General features: G+C 36.0%; 1 protein-coding gene across 6 annotated transcripts in view; it reads right to left on the reverse strand.

Moving 5' to 3' along the window:
* Positions 1 to 2,442: 2,442 nt before the first annotated feature.
* DACH1 (dachshund family transcription factor 1) overlaps positions 2,443 to 14,684 on the reverse strand; it is a 353,085-nt gene continuing 340,843 nt past the window's right edge. For all 6 annotated transcript variants that reach the window (XM_088159742.1, XM_088159743.1, XM_088159745.1 and 3 more), the window contains one exon: positions 2,443 to 5,204. In XM_088159742.1, the coding sequence (XP_088015868.1) occupies positions 5,167 to 5,204 (38 nt within the window). In that variant the 3' untranslated portion in view covers positions 2,443 to 5,166. The remainder of the gene's footprint in view (positions 5,205 to 14,684) is intronic.

The following is a 14,684-nucleotide window of genomic DNA, read 5'->3' on the forward strand; positions in this document are numbered from 1 at the left end:
AAAACTGTTCTAATGCTCCACCCCTCTCATTTTGACTTCTTCACCTTTATATCCCATTGGAAGTTTTGTTTTGTTTCTTTTTTTACTTGTTTGGTTTGGGTGGGTTTTTTTTTTGTTGTTGTTGTTGTTGTTTGGGTTATCTGTTTTCTTGTCCTTTTGCTAATTCATCAAGATGAACCTGTGTTTTTATGAATCAAATTTAGAGCATTAATTAGCCAATTCACTGGACTATGCCACCCATTGTTACTCTAATCTGGATGAAGAAATCATGTTTCTCCATAGATCTTGTACAAATTCTCCCAAATTGCTTAGTATCTCATAGTACTTGGCTTTTAGGTGAACATTTACAAAGTTTCCAAGTACTCTGGCTGTCTAGATTTTATTTCTAACTTTATTCCTTTTAAGAGCTTGATTTCCAGAAACTCCTTGTTTCCTCTCTCTTTGAAAATGAAGCTTTTTTAAGCAGGAGGCTGTAGCTTGAAATGCTGTGATACTGCTGATAGTGGAACCATCATCATTGATCAGGGTGAGCTCCTGCTCAGCAAAGGTACACTAATACATTCCTCAGTATTCTATGGATGACAGCAGCTACTGAAGATATAAATTTCTTAGAACTATTGAGCTAGGATATTTTTTTTAAGAAAGGCATTGAAAATGTCTGAAGTTTGGCCAGTAAAACTGGAAGTATCTGTAATCAGCAGTCACGCTTGAAAATCTTGGCCTCAGTCTTTGTTTATTGCAGTCTTGTGTCAAATAACATGTAAGCACATAACAAATGAAGCAATTTTCAAGAATGTATAGAACCTTCAACAAATAAGAGGTTTACCTTTCAGATCAAAACCCAACCTTATATCTCTTTCCACTGCAAAAATACCCGAAAAATTTTAAAAAGCAATTCCCATTTGAGTCTATCACTTCCTACAGGATTTTCCTAAAACTTTAGCTGTTTAGCTGCTGAGTCCAAATTTCTTCAGGATCCGACCATAACCTACTACTAAGTTTAGGGCAAGATATGTTTAGAGCAAACTTTTCTTGATTTTGATCTGAGCTTTGACATATATCTGTTTTACTTAAGTCACAAGGAGTACCAATATCTGACTATCTCAGCCTATCCAGCCTCAAACCTGTTAAATGTCAGGTACCCTGCACAGATGAAGCAGCTATTTATTAAAGGAGGTAGGGTGGAACTTATGAGAGTATAGCTCCTTTCTGCTGAAAGAGACTACTTCCTGGGATGCTTAAAAACACAGAGGTAGCTTGCTAGTCTGTTACTGTAGAGATAATTTGGGTTTCAGCATGAGCCGGACTGAGATTAATGAGTTTACTTTTTACCCTGCTTTAGCTGTGCCAGAGTTTATAGCAGGGGAGCTGGCTACAGTGTATCTGGGATCCTTACTAATTCAGACATGCAGGACATTTCAATGCAGGTAGAAGGAGATTGTGATTACCCTACATACAGATAACCAAAATCTTAATCAGCCAGCCAGCAACAACAAGCTGCTGGAACCCAGGAAGCCTGTCAGCCTCATGCTTGCAGTCCCCAGGCTATCCAGAAATAGTGGAATGGGCTTATCCAAGAAAGCTAATCTCTTCTGCTGTCCCAAACAGGTCTGCCCCCTAATGAAAGCAGAAGCGTTCAGAAACACTTCAGAATGGCTCAGAAACGAAGGGAAGAGAAAGGATGGGAAGCAAAGGCAAGCCAAGGCCAGGCAAAGCAGGGCAATAAGGGAGAATACTCAAAATCAGTCATAACTCTCAGAGTTTTCAATTTTCTGTAAGCAAAACCAACTTACTTCCAAATTTGCTCTTAAATAACAATATTGACCTTGAAAAAAAAAGCACCCCCTTTTTTTTCTCACAATGCCACCCAAACATATGCTAAACCAGAACTATTTCTTTCTCCAAATGCCTGTTTAAATGTTTTAGTACTTGAGGTTTGTTTTTTATCAAGTGATGGAGATTCGAGACAAAACCAACAGGATTACTCCTGCATTTTTGTAGCATTAGAGGAATAATATTGTTTTGTTCCATCAATGTGTCCACTTTACATTGTTCAGCACAAAGCTTTGTGAAATAAGAATCATGGGAATATCACAATATAAAGGAAAAAGGTACAAATAACAGCTTCATAAACTGAGAAATGTACATAAATAAATCATGTAGATGGGGGCAGTTTGCTTAGCTGGCAAGAAAAAAAATGGAAAATATGCTTGTTAAACAATAACCACAGAGTGTGCTTTTATGATGTTTTTCACCACAGTAATTCATATTAGAGATAGAAGCAGTTGCATGTTAAATAAAATCATTCAGCATTGTTCTCCTCACATTACAAACAGCTGACTTATGTTGTTTTTAGATGCCTCCCATTAGAAAGTAAATATTCCTCTGATGTTATACATTTCAGAAAATTTAATAAAGATGAACTGTAAATAAAGTCACAGGGAGATTTCAGACAGTTTTATTAGCAGATTGTTGAAAAGAAAAGAAAATTAAATACAATAACAGTAAACGTGGTTCTCACATTGAAACCAGGCTCAAATAACTAGGCTACCATAGAAAAATTTCCAATTCTTGCATTATGATGTAAAAACAGATTTTTGTACAGATTTTGTACAACAAAATTCGTAATAACCTTTTTTCATTTTTAGAAAACTTTAAATATATAGATAAAAATAGACAATTTTCATAGGTCCTACATGAAGATGAGTATGTTCTGTTCCAAGGGCTTGCATAGAGCGCAAATGTGGTTATAATATAGAACAACTAGACATTAATATCTTTAAGATTACAAAAGCATATAAACAATAACATGAGGACAACTTTTCTTCATAATCTATGCAAAAAAAAAAAAAATCAGAAACCAAAACCAAAATACCAACCCAAAACCTGTAAAACTAAAGAGGGGCAAAAAACTTCAACTTACGGTAACATCTCATGTTCTGTAATATTTACACTGTTTTTAGCAAGATTCTTTCTAAATGTCCAGCTCATAAATTGGTTCCCCTTTAATCCTTAACACTTCTGTTTATGTACCAAGCCAAACACTGAGGCATTCCCAAAGGTCTTGAAAGAATATACTGTATAACTACTAAACCTACTTACAGGTGACTCTATGCAAGGAGCAGAGCAATGGTAAATGCTAGTACATATTTCAGTTGTAGGCTCTTAATTCTCTTTCAGATATGAATGATTCAAAGCTTGCCACAAGTCCATCTAACTTTACAGCTGTTAACCCTTTAAAGACTGCATATGAAAAAACTGGAGTACAGAATCCCATGTGTGTTTAAGCAACTATGACAATCATGAAAGAATCATGGTTAGAAAATAACATCACTACAAAGTATTAGACAACAATATTTAATGAAAATATTGCTCAATATTTCTTTAAAAAAACTACTGTGATGTGAACTTGTATATACATCATTCTATTGTTAAAAAAGGATTGTGGTGGAGTAAATATGAACTGCACAAAATAAATGTGTACCAGTATTGCAAGGAAGACCTACAAACTATAGAAGCTCAGTGCTAGAGTTTACAAAACATTAGATTTTTTTTTTTGGACAAAATAATATTAATATCCAATCAGAACTACTTTTAAAGAAATATTTGCTTTAAGTTAGGCATCTTAGACATTTAAGGTTTTGATATGTTTCCATGTAATAAATAATATTTTATATGCATAAAACATTAGATGAAGAAAGCATAATCACAAAACTTACAGTAATAGCACTGATTCACAAAATCAGTCTTTAAAGGGGTAACCCAAAAGTACGCAAAGCAAAGAACATAATTTTTAGAAATGTAATAAGCAGTGTTTTGCAGCTTACTTCCAGTTATCAGCACAAAGGTGAAAACACATATTGTAGCTTTCATAAAGACAGTGAAAGTAACACATAACCATCCATCCCTAAGACAAGGTGGGAGGGACAATAGACTTCAACTGTATCACTCAGTTCTACGTGGAATTGGACTGATACATCAAGTGTTTGTTAGGTTTTCTTTTTTTAGCAACATTGACGTAATATGACATTAACATATAAAAATATTTCTGGCATTTTGACTTGCTGCTCAGCCACAGTCCACTCTTAGAAGTGCACTAGTCAGGGCACTAACCAGGGCTCAATATACAAATAAAAGTGGCTGATACAGAATTCTGACTTGTTACCAGATGCTTAAGATCTCATTCAGTAATACTGTGACTCCAGGACAAATATTTACATGCCTGCATGCGTTAAAACTAGAAAGGTGTCTTTCTGACCAACAGGGTGACAAAACAATATTATCTAAAAGTTTCATTTCCTAAACTCTAGATTTCTACTGCATACATAATACCTTCCTTGTGTGATTTGTGTTATATACTGTACATGTGACCAACATTTTGATAAGAAGCAAAGTCTTTTATTTCATAAACCCCTGCCAGTTTACAATGAGAAATTACTATTATTTTTATTTTTTTTATTTTATTTTAGGAAAAGAGACTTTGTGAATGGTAAAACAGTTTGTTTACATTCAGCATTTCTTTTCACTTACACAAAATTCCATTTCACTTAATGTAGTCTAACATATATGTGTTGGTCTCTTGGAAAGCATGTGGAAAAAATGTCTTTAGAAGAAAACCCACGATCATAGTTTGAAAACTGAATGTATCAATTTTTTCTTCTTTTACCTTTTTTTTTTTTCCTTTCTTTTTTAAATAAGAATCCTCTTATGCCCTCTACAAGTTCATCTCTGAGCTGTCTTGCTGGTTTCGGTATGGTATAACAGTCTGTAAGTGTACTTGGACACCGCTGGAAGGATCATTGGATGTGCTCAAATATAGAATCATCAGAGGAGGAGAGTGTCTGCATTCCTTGAAAAGGGGAATACTCAGCCTTGTTCTGACCGCCTGTAATTTCGGATACAATAGCCCGGCGCAGAGATGCAGATTTTCGCTGTGAGAACAGTGCTACTGTACATTTACAAACATTCTCTAGATCTCCAGGTTGAGCCACAGGAGATAACCAAAGGAGGACACTCTTGCAGAATTCTTTACATTTTTGAAGAACATTGATAAATGAAGTTGAGGAAGTTGGTTTGAAAACGTTTTGTTTCCACAGAACTCCTTATGAGCCAATGTCTTACTGCAATGTTCTTTACCGTAGCACACGCATTTTCAGCAGGAAAAATTCAATACATGACAGTAGTTTTCAAATAAAGTCTTCCATCTAAAATATGAAAGAGAAACATTTGCTTTATATATTTATATCTTCAATGAACCAAAAAGGAAAAACCCCACAAGATTTAAAACCTCAACAGAAGTAGTCATGCAACAAATCTGTAAAATGTCCACTATGATACTTTTTGTCTAAAATGAAAGAAAAACATAAAACCTGAATGTCACCTTGGCAATTTCATCTGTCAGTGGTCAAACGAACTCTGTTGAAAATTACGCACATTTTGCAAGTTGTGAAAACTGCAACAACTTCTAAAGCTTTAATGTATGCTGGACTCATATCAGTGCTAGGGCACTAGGAATGTAGGTGGAGTCTCTATGCATGTGTTTTTACTGATATGCAAACGTAACTGAATAGTGCTGAACAGCAATTATTTCCTTCATGGTTGCAGAGCAAAAAAATCTTCTTGCATGCAATTGTTAGTACTCTCATTACTAAAGGCATAGCTCATACTTTCTGATTTAGCTGTGTTGTTAAATATACCATGTAATGTAACCATTGTGCACATTTGTAGCTATTTATATAGAACTCAGTATAGGATATTTAAACGGTATCAGTGAAGTATAGCCTCCTTCCCCCCATAAATGAGATTAACTGAACAATTACTATGTTAAAGATGTAAGCACGTTTCTCACAACATTTTTCCACCCAAGTGAGGAGCATATATTTAAGTGAGATATGTGAGAGAGCATGAGAAACACTAAGATTCACCTAGCCAGTAACTGTTGATCTAGAAAAATTTGAAAACACTGCCACAACATATTTTCACCTAATTTGTAAGTACAAGGCAATTTTTTCTTCACTTGGGACATGAACATCTTATATACACCTATTTTGATAGCAATATAAAGATTGTTTTTAAAAAAACAGAAAACTGACAGTAAAGTTTCTTAGCTTTCTGACCTGTAGGGTACAAAGTATTGCCCCCACGTGAATAAAGCACATTATGAAGCAATTAATCCTCCCCAGTGCATAATTACTGAACATTACATATTTTAGAATATAAGCATTTGCAACTACAAACTATATCTCAGCTCTTAAAGTTTGCATGAATTTCTTATTTAAATCTAAGTAAATTCAGCAAATATTTCTAAAATTTCAGAAGTTTTTGTTTCTGTTTTGGCTTTCTTAGTCTAACATTTTTATTCCAAATCAGTCTATAGAACTTTTTATTAGATATACAACAAAAATTAGATATACAACAAACAATTGAGTGATATAAACCTATGCAAATGAATGCTGAAATTTTTGAAATTCTTAGTTATCATTGAAAGATGTGGCATCACCTCCATGAACTTACTGTAATTGTTGAGAAAGAAAATTTAACCTGAAAGCGGACAAAAGTACACACCAGACAGCTGTAAAACCTTCTTCACACCCCTTTCCAGTTCCATCAGAACTGCTGGGGAAAGTGGAAGGTTGTAGAATCACTCTGCTGCAGTGATTACTATATAATGTCCCTTTGTTTTTCCTTTTCCACCACTATTTTTCTTTTGCGAGCTTCTGGGCTATATGCCCTTTTGATACTTTCTTCTCATCTTTACATTTTTCTACCCACTTTCCCTACTTTTTTATGTTCCTCACTTTTTGCTTTTTTTTTTTTTTTTTTTTTTTTTTTTGGCAGAGTACATGATAACTTTCCCACTACATAAAAGTGCTTCCTCTCAGAACCATTTCCATCCCCTTTGCTCTTAACGCTCTCTTTTTTGCACTGAAGAGAAATAAAAAGGAATTGAATAAGGCCTTAACTTAAAGACTTTTTTATTATTATTTGATTCATGAAAACCAACCAAAATGCTTATGGGAATTCAGGAGTGAAAGAAGGAGCCTCTGAAACTGAGTTAGGTAAAACTGAAGGCCTGGAACACCATCTCCAAAGAAAACCTTCATTAAGTACAGGATAACTAGTGCTACTACTGACTACATTTCCATATGATTCTCCCAAACATATTGAATAAACACAATAAACATTTAGAGCACTAAAGCTGTCTAGATACCTCTGTAGGAGTATTACTCTGCATATATACCAGCACTTTGGCTATCCTGAATGTACACTTGCTAATGAGCGCTATGTATAATTCCCATGCCTTAACATTCTGATAACCTGCAGTCAGTAACTTACTATACTAGGTCTCCATTTACCTTTTAAAATAAAATATATATTTTAACTAATTCTCAATTAAAAATACAGCTGCAGGAAGCGGAATCCTTGTAGCAGCCACCAAAAGAAGAACAGCAGTACAGTTTCAAAAGTCAGCCCTATTTTACACTGCTTAAGGATCTACCCTGGCAGTGAAATCAATAGGAGGTTTTTCACTTCTAAAAGAAGACACTTATCAGATCCTGTATTCTGTACCCACAGACAATGAATAAGAAGAGAAACGGGCAGCTCAACAAAGCACCTTCCTTATAAAGTAAGATACCTGTTTATGTATATAAGTTTTCTTCAACATCTTCATTAACAGCTTGCTACAGAACTCGAAGGAATACTAAGTAAGTTTGCCAACGACACGAAACTGGGAGGAGTCATTGACTCCCTGGAGGGCAGAGAGGCCCTGCAGAGATACCTGGACAAGTGAGAGAGGTGAGCAGTCAAACCATACGACGTTTAACAAGGACAAGTACTGGATTCAGCACCTGGGATGGAGAAATCTTGGTGGTGTGCACAGTCTAGAGAACAATAGGCTGGAGAGCAGTGCCATGGAAAGGGACCTGGTGGTCCTGGTCCCTGGCAAGCTGAACACGAGTCAGCAGTGCCCTGGCAGCCAGGAGGGCCAGCCCTGTCCTGGGGGGCATCAGGCACAGCATCACAGCCAGGTAAGGGAGGGGATTGTCCTGCTCTGCTCTGAGCTGGGGCAGCCTCACCTCCAGTGCTGGGGGCAGGTTTGGGCACCTTAATATAAAAAAGATATTAAACTATCAGAGAGCATCCAAAGGAGGAAAATGAAGACGGCGAAGGGTCTGGAGGAGAAGCTGTATGAGGAACAGCTGAGGTCATTCGGTCTGTTCAGCCTGGAGGAGACTGAGGGGAGACCTTGCTGCAATCTTCAATTTCCTCACATAGCAAAGCGGAGGGGCAGAAGCTGATCTCTTCACTCTCATGACCAGTGACAGGATTTGTAAACAGCATAAAGCCAAGTCAGGGGAGGCTTAGGTTGGATATCAGAAAAAGGTTCTTCACCCAGAGGGTGACTGGGAACTGCAGGAACTGCAGGCTCTGCAGGGAAGTGGTCACAGCACCGTGGCTGAGAAGTTCATGTATCCGCTCATGAAGAATGAGCAATGGTGAATAGCCAGGCACTTCAGAAATTCAAAGACTTCAAGCTGTGCTAAGAAAACCTCACAGCTCTGCAGAGGAATGATGACCTCACATCACAAAGTGGTGACCAAATACAATCCCTATATTTGACTGCTGTCTCTTTCCATTGGTGACTCCTACTACCTTGTAACTATCCATTTGTCTCCCTATTCTTAATGTTCTGAGGTTCTTTCCAAATGATAGGAACTTCTCAGTGTTGTCAAATCCACCAGAATCACTTCACCTCTAGGTGTAGCCAGAGCTCCTATCTGAATACAAGTGAAGCTCCTATCTGAACACCACTGATAGGCTTTAATGATTTGAAGGTTAAAATCACAGACAAAACCTCCAAATCATGAAAGTGCCCAGCAAATCGAGCCAGCTCATCCTTTGTAAGGCAATGTGAGAATGCCACTACTTCTAAATCCTAAATCCTGAGCATGCCTGTGCCTTCTGCCTCCCAATCAGCTTGAATTTATCAGCTATGCAGGCCTGTTGCATTACTTATTTCTGTTAACAAACACAGAATTTGTCTATCTGCATAAAACCAATTTTATGTAAAACAAATATGGAATCTTTCAGCCACACAAACACATGCATACAAACATATACTACACAAACACACACACACACACAGCTTTCACTAGGGATGTTTACAACCCTGGGGTATATTTTTAGCTGACTGAAAACTGTTGATCTGCAGTGAGGTTTCCCAAATTTCCATACTGTTATATACAATACAAGTACATAAAACTTGCTTTTACTCTAAGGAAGTCAAGCAAAAACAAACTGGGAAAATACTGCTAGATTTCTAAATAGAACTGTGTGTGATTAGCAGATTGTCATCTGTTTTAATTGCTCTTTTGCAAATGGCAGTGTTCAGCAAGATCACAGAAGCTCATGCTAGTAACTCAAACTGAAAATGCCACTACTCCTAAACATCATTTGTTTTTGTCTGTGGATTGATATGACAGAAATTCTATCCAGAGTGAGGGAGTATTTTTTTAGATCAACTCTTTTTAATTAAGATTCATTTTGAGGATTTTGAATGAACATGCCCAAATAGTTAAAAGGTCACAAATGTTATAAAAAACAAACAAATGGAACTGACATAAAAGTTTGCAATGTTGAAACAAATCATATGCCTTGAAATGCATTCCCACAGAGATGTCATCTGGGTAATGATTCACTTTAGTGTTCTGTGGGCAGCTTGCAGTAAGTATCACTATGGGCCCAGCATTTTCAGAAGTAAAAACATAAACCCACTCAAATATTTCTATTAATATGCAACCTCGTAAACTGACAAAAATGTACAATGAAATGCTAGGTTTTGTATTCAGCTGCAAACTAAGTAAGTCATCTATTAGATGGTAATGTGGATATTTTTGCCACTCAGTGCAAGTCCCAGTGGGGTTGTTTGCCATCCAAAAAATCTTATTCTAGTTTTTATTCTCAGAGTTACTTTAAAAATAAATGTAATAACAGTGATCATCATGACTATAATACTGCAGTGTTTAGTTTATGAAAATCTGCAAATCAATGTCCAAGGTGTGCTGTCACATCTGAGTTCAGACAACTGCTATCTTACAAAAACCTACTGAAGTAAATTCTCCTTAGGAAAAGGATAGGGTTTTCTATAGTTAGGAGCTGAAAATAACCAAGCAAGTGACCAAACAGACAGAAAGGTACAGCAGCTTGACACAGAGAGCTGATAAGAAAGAAAGCCCCGGAGTCCCTGTTAAGAAGAAAAGGACAAAATAATTTGTGAGAAGGAAAATCACAGAATCATGGAATGGTTTGATTGGAAGGGACCTTAAAGATCACCAAGGACCACTCTCCTGCTTTTCACAGGTTGCTCAGAAAATGAATGACAAGATATGAAATCTCAGTATGAACTTTGGAAAGTTAGGAGACCCAAGAACCCTTACATCAAAGTAGCCACAGTTTTAGTTTCTAGAAGCTCTAACTTCAGTTAACATATTTTTGTCAAATATGGACAAGGCCAGTGATAGAAGTCAATTTTCACTCAAAATGGGTCTTAAGGATATTTGAATGGTGTATCTATTAATCTCTTTGTACTTTCAAAGAACAAAGGTTGGTGTCTCTTGTTGTGAAGACGGGAACTTTATTCCCAAATATGGCTCTGAAATGTTCTGAGATATTCTGAGGTTTTTTTTGGTTTTTTTTTCCCGTTTTTCTGTTCTCGCTTTCAAACCTTCTGTTTCTTTCCCTTGTATGTAATAGAGATTTCATGTTCTCATGGTTTTTCAGTCTTTTTTCTTGCCCTTAGGAAAATAGCAGTGCTAGCTGAATCCTCTAAGGACGATATTAGCACAAATAATAAAAAACCAACAACAGCAACCAAAAAAATCTATACATGCATATGTATTTAATGGAAATATAAGGTTCTTCACTCGTAAAAATCAATTTGAACCCCATCTCTATGGCTAGTGACTGAGCTAATCTGAGTTTAGGGTCTTCTTCTAAAATCACATGTTGCAAAACAAAATCCCCAGGACTAGCCCATGTGCTAAAGGCAGCAGATGCTTCATACTGGAATTGAGTATACTGTTGCTAGACTCTCCAACCATTAAAAACTGCTAACTTCAGTTTAAAAGAAGTAACCTTAAATGGGGCTAAAATGTGACCTTAAACAGGGCTACTCATATCTAAATCAAAGCCAAGCTGCTCATTTGTGCTAAGTAACATAATAAATTGCACTTCCTGTTAGGAAGTAGCTTTATTGAAAATGGTAGCTATTTTCTCGGAAGTTATTTTCAGGCACCTGTAATCTTAATGAGGTTTCTCCCTTTCAAAGAACAGTTGTACGTGCATGCCCGAATGCACACAACCTCTTCAGCCCAGAGCTGATAAAAGGATCTGCATGCCATAACTCAAGCACATTAAAATTATATAACTGGTTGGTTTATTTGTTTTAATAAGACTGGGCAAATGTGAATCACAGTGTACTTCTAACCTTTCATTCAAGTTGATGTTTTAATCATTTGGAGGAAGAGAAACAAAACAAAATAAAGGGATGGCAAATGATAATGATTCATGTGATATTTGATAAGACAGCAATGGGAAGTCAACATAAAAACAAGCATATTGTGGCAGATGGAAGGGATCTCAGTCAAGTTGTAACCCTTCTTCAAAAAAACTTAAAGGAAATAACTAATTAAGGAGGAAATGTATTTTTGTATACTCTTCATATATTTCATTCCAAATTGAGACACCAAGAGGATTTATTTTCCACCAAAGATAAAAATGGAAGTCCAACTTTTTAATCATGGGAAAATAATTTATGATGAGTCTTTTTTAGCTTGCAGAGTGTGAGACAAAAAGCCCAGCATTTGTAAAATTCAGTCATGGAATCAACAGAATGTAACTTTTCATAGCATTCCTAATAAAGTGCAAAACAGTACATTGTCAGGGGAAACAATTCCTCCCAGCGTCTAGAGTTAATTAGAACTCTGAGGTTTTACAACTCAGCACTGAAAAGGAGGGACAGAGGGATATATACTGAGCTGACATTGTTACTGGCAGCACAAGTAGATCATGTATTGGGGAGCATGGATGGATCCACTGCCATCTTCCCCAGCAGAGTACAGGACATGCAGGAAAGCTAGCTCAACCATTGAGGCTTTGAAATTCAAGCAATTTGTTCTTTTAAAAAAATGCTCATCCAGTTTTTATGCAAAGATGGGTGATTTCACACTGCATGTTCATTAAATGCATGCAAATATGAAGTATGTAAACATATTTGGCCAAACACTATCCCAGTTTGCCCTTTGTGTAACACCAATAAATTAGTTTCAAATTTGCATATTGTTATTAATCATACACCTTTCATTTCTCTACTTAACATTCATGTACAAATATATTTGTGTTAATACTCAGTGCAAATATTCAGGAAACTGAGATGTCCATGCGTTTCTTTTAAAAATAGCAATTTATACGTAGGAGATTTTAATTCTAATTTAAGACATAAAACTAAACAATGTATGTGTAAAAAATAGCAGCTAAACACCTTTTTTCGCAGTTCTTTTCAAATATAAACTATCTTCTCTCAGTGATTTTACCATGTGTTTTAATCATTAATATATATTTCTATTACTCCCATGTTACTGTGGGAGTAAGCTAAAGGGCAGCAATCTGGACTTTAGTAAACTAACAAAGCAGGGGAGTACCTGAATATGCCACCTTCTAATATTTAAAGATCATATAGAATGCATAAAACTGGCCATTTTGAGGACTGAAAAAAACTAAACTAGGAAGGTGAGAAATTGTTTGAAAGAAATAGATTTTTTTTTAATCACAGTCTTTTCTTGTTGCTTCACAAACTTAGCAACTCTTTTTCTAGTTGTATAAACAGAAGAAGTCATATCCAAAAAAAGGCAACAGAACTGATTACATACAAGCACTGAACCTGACTCACTAAGGCATTGTACTGTGTCACTTCATGGTGGTAAAAAAAAAAATAGTAATGATAAACAACAACAACAGAGACACAAAACAGAACAAAACCCTTTCAACTGAAGAATCATGTGGAAAAGTTATTAAAGGATGAAGTCACAGCTAAATACAATCAGCTTGTGAGCTTCCACAGCTCATTGTGTTTAGTGCTGTTTGTATCACACTGTGGATAATTTTGGTGCTGAACAATCTGTCCTGCATAGAACAGTTTAAAGTTCTACAAAAAGGTGTGCTTTATTTGTTACTGTATTTCCAGAACATAAACAACTTTTTTTTTTTTTTTTTAAATATCAGCAAGCAACCTTGGATCTGATAGCATAAAATTTAAAAATAATTAAATATTGGAATGCAGTTTTCTGCTTGGCACCATCTTTCCCTTTGTTTTGGTTGGTTTTTTTTGTAAAGTCTAGATGGAAACAGAATTTATTAGTCTGATCAGTCTTCTTTCACTTCCCTCCATTTGCCTCCTTTCTTAGTGCCTTGCTCAAATGATCACTGTTTTACACTAAACATCATCATCAAAGTAATCTTGCGTACAAGGTATCAATCATACAGTTAAGCTTCGAACAGGCTTAAAAAATAATTACTTTCCTTTTCTGGACAGAAAAAGTGGTCATAAAATGAAATTGGAACAAAATACAGTAGATCAGTGTTTGTTGGAGCTTTCAGCAATTTTTGCCAAATTACAAAAAAATATTTATGCAAAAGCACATATAAGTCTGTATTTCTTTAAAACTACCCTCCATATGCACGCAGACCAGAAATGCACACAAATCCTTTCCATCACTCAACTGGAAGCTGATACAATAGGCAGGATACAGGTGCATACAACTATAGATCCCATATTAAAATAAAAATAATAAAGATCTGCTATACAATTCTGAAAAAGTAACATGGGTCATGATTTTTTTGCTAAGAATAGTTGTTGGCATAGTTAGTACTCTCCATCAATAGACAGTGTGATGTTGATTTCTTTCAGCAGATATCAACAATTTATGAAGACGAGGTTTTCTAAGGTATTATCTTTTCTAGAGCTTTACTTCCACTACTTTTCAAAATACAAGAAAAGTCTTAGATCTAATACCTACTCCTACACAGAGCACCTCGTCTGGTTCACCACAAACCACAAACCTACCTCACCCATCTCTCCCAGTCACATCTTTTCCAAACAAGTAATTCTAATTTCATATTTCCCAAGTAACTAAACAGCAGACTAGTGTTTTGATGTTTTCAGATTAAACACCACAATTAATACAAGAGTATGTAACTGAGATGTTATTTGAACTGCTGCAAAGTTTACTAAAAAGTAGAGGTTACTTAAAGAAAGCTATATTAGTCTGCATACATAATTCTGGAATATGTGGAATATGTTTGAATATCAGTATCACATTAGCACCCCACTTTAACACACAACCACCCCTGTTCTCATCTGTGTGCTAAAACAGAGTAACCGCCCAATGCAAAACATGAAGGAACAGTCACATGCAGAACAGGAAGGAATGAGGCTGTAAAATAGATAGATTCCACAGCAGCAAGCTTATGGAAAATCTATTAAGGATGCATGGGATGTGAAAACATATGTAACGTAACCTTGCTGCTTTTAGGTATTTTGTATGAAAGCAAGTTTATGGCACCAAACAGAGCCATTCAGCTCTAGAACCAGCTCCAGAACAAGAGTCGAGGCAACAGAAACCAAA

This window comes from Sturnus vulgaris, chromosome 2 (genome assembly GCF_052056855.1).
Source record: "Sturnus vulgaris isolate bStuVul1 chromosome 2, bStuVul1.hap1, whole genome shotgun sequence".
Classification (NCBI taxonomy): domain Eukaryota; kingdom Metazoa; phylum Chordata; class Aves; order Passeriformes; family Sturnidae; genus Sturnus; species Sturnus vulgaris.